The sequence below is a fragment of the Chrysochloris asiatica genome, unplaced genomic scaffold (genome assembly GCF_000296735.1).
Source record: "Chrysochloris asiatica unplaced genomic scaffold, ChrAsi1.0 scaffold00008, whole genome shotgun sequence".
NCBI classification, from domain to species: Eukaryota; Metazoa; Chordata; class Mammalia; order Afrosoricida; family Chrysochloridae; genus Chrysochloris; species Chrysochloris asiatica.
Window position 1 is genome coordinate 8,469,380 of NW_006408526.1, and position 8,385 is coordinate 8,477,764.

At 37.0% G+C, this 8,385-nt stretch overlaps 1 protein-coding gene across 1 annotated transcript in view; it reads left to right on the plus strand.

The window, feature by feature from the left end:
- ARHGAP42 (Rho GTPase activating protein 42) overlaps window positions 1-8,385 on the plus strand; it is a 387,979-nt gene that overhangs the window by 288,442 nt on the left and 91,152 nt on the right. Inside the window, exon 5 of the mRNA XM_006833754.1 lies at window positions 3,373-3,474. Within this exon, the coding sequence (XP_006833817.1) occupies window positions 3,373-3,474 (102 nt within the window). The remainder of the gene's footprint in view (window positions 1-3,372; window positions 3,475-8,385) is intronic.

Genomic DNA, 8,385 nt, shown 5'->3' on the forward strand with positions numbered 1-8,385 from the left:
CTGTCCCCAACAAGAGACAGTAAGTAGCATATGGTGATAAGTTACTAAGGCCAAATAAGCCTTGACTTCTATGAGCAGTAAATCAGGAGGTCCTGATGTGGTGCTATAGACTAAGCACTGGACCACAAGGTTGCTTGAACCACAAGATTAGCAGTTCAAACTCACCAGCCGTTCCTTGGAAACCCTATGTAGAGTAGCTGTGAATCAAAGCAGACTCATTAGCACTTAACAACAACAGTCTTTAGTGGAAAGGAGCCCTAGTGGCACTGTAGGATAAGCAGTGGATTACTAACTACAAGGTCAACAGTTCAAACCCACCAATGAGTCCACAGGAGAAAGGTGATGCTGTCTGATCCCATAAAGGTTCACAGTCTCAGAAGTCCTGTAAAGGGTTGCTATGAGTCACAGTTGACTCCGTGGCAGTAGAATACATCTTTACGGAAGCAGATTGCCACATCTTTTTTCCACAGAGTAGCTGGTGGGTTTGAACCATTCACCTTTCAATTTGCAGCCGAGCACTTAACCACTGAGCTCCTCGGGCTCCTTTTTATAAGTAGAAGTGCCTCTTATTTCTAGAACGTACTTCCCTAGATATAGGTGTGCTTCATGTGGCTTTGTCGTTTAACTCGGGTCTTTAATTTTATGCTAGAACTGAGTGTGTTTTTGTTATCCAAATCATTGGAACCTTTGTTTTTTGTTGTTATTGTTTTGTTTTGGTTTGGTTTTTTTTTTTGCTAGCTTGGTGGTGTGAGGGAACCGCGGTTTAAATAAGAGTCCAGGAAGTGCTTCTGGGAGTGATTTTTGTATTGCCAAAAATGCTGATATATTGGCATTGAATTAACATTTCAAAAAATGCCACTAACTGAAAACAAAGATACATGTGTAGTCGCCCCAGCTGTTCTCCTTAAACCAGTTTCTTCCTCTTCTGTGCATAGTGAGAGATTTTAAGTCCCAGTTGTAAGATGAAAAGGAGTCAGTTTTATGTACTGTACTGTATTGCAGCTGGTTACTCACAAATGTTCTTGTACCATTGGGTTTGAGTTAAAGGGCATTTGTGCAGAATAGTCCCTTGTACCATGGATATTAGTCGGCTGAACAAATAAAATATCTTTGAGGGTTGTGTTGTCAGCGGCCAATGTTGTAAGAGGAAGAATTTCATTTGTTCATTCAATATTTAGTGAGTATTCACTAAATATTGAATTTTAAGGAGGATGAGTATATAATGAATTTCTCTGCTACTGTGTTGAGCATAAACACATAAGGGATCCATCAATAAAGCTACATCAGTGCTCAGAACGGAAAGTTGATGGAAGGGGCTTATGAATGAGATCTATTTGGTTTGGATCCTAAAAGTAGATGCAATTTGAATGTAGGTAGTTCCTAACTACTATGTAAGTGGGAAATGGAAAAAATGAGCATTTATATCAGAGGGAATATCAGAGAGAGAGAGAGAGAGAAAGCATGAATAGGAAGCTCAAAAGAAACTAGTGAGAAAGACTCTTTTTAGGAAAAATAGGTTTGGTTCATCAGTGAAATACCAGATTAAAGAGTAACAGATATCGAAGATCTTGTGATTTCCTTGAGTTTTGAACTGTCTAAATTATTACATGCTACCAGCATTTAAAAATCTGTGTGTCTCCCTCTCAACAGATAAAATGTCCTCCCTTCCCCCACAGGTATCTCCTTGTAAGTGAAGGGGATAAACTCCTTCCACTATGAACCTTGGACTTGGTTGGTTCCTTTTGTGTCTGTTCCTCCACATTTTGTTTTGGGAGTTCCTCAAAAGACTTTTTCTGGATAAGAATGCTGGGTGTATTTTCCAGTTGTTTCTCCTAGTACGACCACATTTTCTCCTTGGATAATAAAAAAAACTTTGAGGATTTGGATATTTCCACTCTCATTTACAGATGTAATACTGCAATATATAAATGTATCAAAGTATCAGTATGTTTTAAATGGTCTAAAAGTGATTAGAAGTCTTAAAGCACAATCCTACTTGCTTCTCCCATTCAACTCATTTATACCAGTTCAGCTTTTTAAATTCCATATATAGAACTAGATCTTGGTGGGTTCCTGGAAATATAATTGAGAATATTCTTCAGCATGCCAGTGGTTCAAAATAGCATTACCTGGATAAACTAACATGAATTTGACAAGCTGAGAATAATGGGAAAGATCTTCTTAGCAAGAACCTGACCCATTTCTTTCTTACTTCCCTCCCTCTTGTCTTTATTCCTTTTGCTCATTTTCTTCTTCCTTTCCTCCCATCCAGCTACCCATCAATTATCTATCATTTTTAAGTATTTATGCAAGTAATGTGGTAACACAGTATGCATAATAATTTTAGAGCTTTTTTTTTTTTTTTAAAAAAAGTCATGAATCTCAGGATGAGGGAAAATAGGAACCTACATTTTGGAACCAGCTTGTAAACACTTTAATCTAACACAGGTATTTCAGGGTTTGCATTTTTCAAACTCACTGAAATAAAGAGAAGGAATAGCAATTTTTGAAGTGAAATTCATGAGTGTAGTTATCTAGTATTTGTTTCATATGGACTCATAAATGGAAAAGGCATAATACCTAAAGGATAAAGTATTTATACTTAGAGAAGATTATATTCCTAGGCATGTCCTGTTCCTGTCAGTATTTTATTCCATCTGAATTTGTATAGAAGCAGGCCATAAAAAGAAAGGTAAAGTTACCCTTCTTCTTCCCCCATCCTGGTGAACATCTAGCCCTTCAAGAAAACTACCATTTTAATCATAAGCAAAGGTCACCTATTAGATTTATTTTTAGAGTACTTGATACAGATATCGATAATCTTGTGATTTTCTTGAATTTTGAATTGTCTAAATTATTACATGCTACCAGCATTTAAAAATCTGTGTGTCTCCCTCTCAAGGACAAATTGTTGAAGTATCACAGACTTTATATGACTGGAAAAATAACCATCCCTGACAAGAATCTCTATGAGTGGTTCTCTAGTTATATGTTAATTTATGTGAATCAGCAAAATGCATTTACAAAAGATAGTTTATCTGATCCCATCCCAGACTTGCTAGATTAAAACCTTTTGTGAGCATCACTTCTAAAGCCCTTGTGCTCCAAAGGAAGGAGACTATTTGTAGTGCTTGTATAGACATCTGCTTCCCCTAGAAGGTGGAAAGCTACTTAGAAAGCAGAGTACATATTCAAATGGTTTTTCTCTCCCTTTCTGCTTCCTACTGTATCAAGCCTTTGCACATTGTTGGAACTCACTCAATCTTTGTTAAATACTTTTAAAGAACTTTTTGTGCAGATGCTAAAAATCAAGGGTTTTTTTTGATGCTCTGATTTGAAACTTTTTATTATTGTTGTTAAATTGTCTCCTAGGATGGAAAGAAGAAATTTGACAAGGAGAGTGAAAAATACTATTCTATTCTTGACAAGCATTTAAATTTATCTGCAAAGAAAAAGGAGTCTCATTTGCAGGAGGTAAGTTTTTCAATTGAAATGTGGAAGGGACATTAGCATTAAGTCGTATGAAATAAACATTTCCAGAATCTGCTGCTGTTTAATAAAATAATGATCATAGCATTAACTGATTTATTTGAGCTCTTATTATGGACAATCTCTGTACTTAGGGTTTTTATACACATTATAATGTTTAATACTATCAATTCTAAGTGAAGGATTAATATTTCCTTCAGTTATAAAAAAGAATGGAACAAAAACTTTAGCAAGATTTTTTTTTTTAATGTCAGGCACATTTCAAATGACAAAAACCTATCAAATTTATGTTACTGCCTTTATATTATTTTCAATTAGAACAAAAAATATATATGTGAAATTGTTTGTAAGCCACTAGGAACAAAAGATTACGCATTTTAAAATCTTAATTATTGTACATTAACTTTCTTTAAAAAAAATTGATCAGAAATATTTTCATAACATATTTACTTCTAAGCAGTCCATTTGTTCCCTTCTATCTAAAATATCCATTCTCCCCATTGCTTGTCTTATAACTATAGTATAATCACAAGTCATTCTTTTACTAAGGATTAATGTAGTTTCCACTAAGAAGCACTGGTGGCATGATTGCAGTGGTCATCGATCATTTCTGACCACCTGAGTGACTCAGTGATCTGTTTCCATGAAGGTTACCACCTAGGAAACCCTCTGGAGCAGTTCTACTCTGCCATTGGGGTCACTGTGATTCAGATTCAATTCCATGGCACATAATAACAACAATGCAGTTTTCTTTTGGGTGATGAAGAATACCAAAAAAAAATTTTTTTAAATTAGATGCTCTTGAAATTATAACTGTGTTGTTATTAAGTTCCTTCGAGTCGATTCCAACTCATAGTGACCCTGTATATGGTTTCTGAAGAGCGGCTGATGAATTTGAACCACTGATTTGCTGTTCAAACCAACCTTGCAGTCCAGTGCATTATCCCAGAGCACCACACCAGGACTCTCCCTTATTGTTATAGTTGTTGTTAAGTGCTGTAGAGTTGGGTACAACCCATAGTGACCCTGTATAGGGTTTCCAAGGAGCAGCTGGTGAGCTTGAACCACCGACCTTACAATACAAACTGACTTTGCAGTCCGGCACATTAGCCCACAGCACCGTTACTGTTATTAGAGACCATAAAGCCAATTCCAACTCATGGTGAACCCACGTGTGCAGAGTAGAACTGCTCTGTAGGATTTCAAGACTAACTTTTCTGAAGTACAATTCCAGGCTTGTCTTCCAAGGATTTTCTGCATGGGTTGGAACCAACAACCATTCAATAATAATAGGCCAGTACTTAACCATATGTACCACCCAGGAGTACCCATAATTCCTTTGGAAGAAAATCTTGAAAGAAACACATACATTCTCCCAACATACAGTGGGGTTATTCATAGCAACTATGAGTTTTGAGTTTATCAGCATTTTACCCTGTGGCTTATGATGGGTACCCAGACCTTCCTAGGGGATATGATACCATGCTGATACAATATTGAATCCCTTTGAGTCCCTTTTTCCATTCCTTCTATGTATCACAGTTATGAACCTCTTTCAAGTATTTCTTCCTGACCATTCTGTCAAAGATACCCCCCTTCCTGAACAACTTTTCAAATTCAACTTGGTCCTCCACTCTTCTTGTTCCATTTCTTGTTTCTCCTATTTCCAAGTTCAGTCACAAAGTGTGTTTGCTGAGTTAGAGTATTATAAGAATTGCACAGCATCAGAAGGGCATGGGACTATGATTTTTGCGTCTGATTTTTTTTTTTCCTATACTCTCATATTTTCACTGAAATAATTGAACTTCTTTGTTAATATTTAAACATTTAGAAATTTTTATATTGTGAAGTTTGATTTGTTATTTATAGCTTAATTCACTGTATCCCATGTCTTCTGTTATTAAAACATGCTATTAAAATAGGATGATTTAAAATAACAATTATGTACTTAACAGAAAACTTTTGTGGCTAAAGTGAAATGGAGAAAAATCTGTCAAGCATTACAACTGCTTGTTATAAATTAATATTTTATTCACATATTACAAATGTCTTATAGGATTATATTTCTGTTTAAACATTGCCCTGGACTAAATCTGAGAGTGGAGTGTATAGATGTATCCATGTTGAGAAAGAGTCCTCTAATTATCACAGGTATATCATCTGCTGTTTAAATGTTTTGACCTGGTGACATTTTAAACATTGATTGCCTCAAAGCAAAATGTGATGTTTATAGTCTCCCAAAAGTTATAGTGTTTTTCAGATTCTTAGTGAACATAAGAGACGGACCTCAGACAAAGCCCTCCTACTTAAACCATTTCAAGCAAATGACAACTTTATCTTAATTGTAAAATTTTCTAGAAGATATGTTTCAGTTTTCCATGACACCTTAATATTTTGTACTTTTCTTGTTAGTAACTTTAAATCCCTCAGGCTATGTATAGTATAATATTCACTCCAGTTCTATACTTAGTTGGAAACTGGGAAACCCATACTTAACATGGTTACTGAAATTTCTATTTCTCAAACATCTTCTACCAAGATCACCTCACACACTCTCACACAAAACGTACAGAGCTACACACTTCTTTTCCAGGGGGCACAACCTCTAACAACAGCAACAAAAACAACCACACAACATCATAACACAACAAATTCTATCAAGGAAACTCCCAAGAGTATATTATACAGTCAGTTGGCTTTTTTTTTTTTTTCCCCTCTCTGCCCATCCAGTAATCAGACATGCCATAGGGAAGTGCCACCACAAATTTAATCCTTTGACATGGTATTAAACGTCATCAGTTGTCTGGCAGAGCAGCTCTGGTGTTTTTCAGCATACAACTAATTAACTTGTCCTTAGAAGACCTCTCTGTGCCTTATCACCTATGACGCTCACTCCTAGTTCCTTTTGCTTCTGAAAAATAGTGACTGCCCATTTCTAAGACTGAATTGAAGGGTTAGCTTGTGTTAATAAAACTTTTAAGACTATTAATATCAATTGGACAAATCATTGAGGTAAATAAACAAACATGGAAACAGCCTTGTCAAGATTGTAGACAATACATTGCAGGAAAAGAAATAATGTTTCCTATTTAAAGTGTTGCTCTGGTAGCGTAGTGGTTACGAATCGGGCTGTGAACCTTAAGGTCAGCAGTTCAAAACTGCCAGGCGCTCCGCGGGAGAAAGATGAGGCTTTCTACTCCCGTAAAGATTTACACCCTCGGAAACCCTGTACAGGGTCGCTATGGGTCGGAACCGACTCGACGGCACTTAACAACAACAACAATTTAAAGTGTTGAAGAGCCAAGATGTCAATCTGAGGACTAAGTTGCACCTGACACAAGTTATGGTATTTTCAATAACCTCATATGCATGCGAAAGTTGGATAGTGAATAAGGAAAACCGTAGAAGAATTGATGCATTTGAGTTAATGGTGTTGGAGGAGAATATTGAAAGTACTATGGACTGCCAAAAGAACAAACAGATCTGTGTTGGAAGAAGTACAGTCAGAGTGCTCCTTGGAACCCAAGATGGCCAGACTTCATCTCTCATACTTCGGACATATTGTCAGGTGAGACCAGTCACTGGAGAAGGATATCATGTTTGGTAAAGTGAAGGATTGGAGAAGAAGCGCAAGACCCCCAATGAGATGGATTGGCACAGTGGCAGTATCAATGGGCTTAAACGTAGCAACTATTGTGAGGTTGATTCAGGACCAGGCAGTGTTTCGTTCTGTTGTGCATAGGGTCGCTATGAGTCAGTACTGACTCAGTAGCACCTAACAACAACAACAACATGTGGATCCTTTCCAAACATAAAATAAAAGGGAAAAATTATAAAGAACATGTAGAAAGACCTGAATGCATAGAAATAGACACTTTGTTTATTTTTAAAAGCTGTTAACCCAAATTACGAGGCAAAGTATTTGCGAATTTGTATAACATATGGGACAAGGCAGCATTTGGTTGTATTATACACAGGGTCACCATGTATTGAAACCAACTTGATGGTATCTAACAACAACAACACAAAATAGGGTTGTTGTGATTGCTGGTGAAGGGGGGTTGCTGTTGAGTCTTTTCGAACTCGTAGCAACCTTGTATAGGGTTTCTGAGGAGCGGCTGGTGAGTCTGAACTGCCAGCCTTGCACTTCAAACCCACTTTGTGACACCATACCATGTGCCATCAAGTCGATTCTGACTCATAACAACCCTATATTTGGCTTCTGAGACTGTAATCTTTATAGGAGTAGAAAGCCTCGCCTTTCCTCTGCAGAGTGTCCAGTACGTTTGAACTGCTGACTTTGTGGTTAGCCAGTCATTGTTTACCCCACAGCACTGTGCTATAGGGTTATTATTTCTTATATAAAATAAATCCATGTGATGGAGACAAAGACCTCGGTGGGTAAATGTGTTGAGGACATTATGGACAATTTATCAAAGAAGAAATACAAGCTATAGTTCTGTATTTTAAGTATGTGTTAAAAAATGGTGCTGGAGGTGTGCCATGGAGTCAGTCCTGACTCATAGAGACTCTGTATAGGGTCTCTGAAACTATAAATCTTCACAGAAGCAGAAAGCCTCATCTTTCTACCGTGGAGCAGCTGGTAGATTTAAACTGTTAACACCTTGTGGTTAGCAGATTGTAACCCACTACGCAACCAGCGGTCCTTCTGCGCTACTAGCGTTAAAAGTAATGAAACTGAAAATAGCAACAAGATGCTAGTTTTAATTTGCTATAATACTCATTGTTAATAAAAGTCTGGGGAGCTGGACATAATCTTTAACTCCTGAATGCTTCCATCATCCTTGAGGTACATTTGACTTCATACTTTCAGCAAACCTTAAATGTGAAAGACAGTGGAGATTATTACGCATGGTATAGGGGTTTACTCAAAAG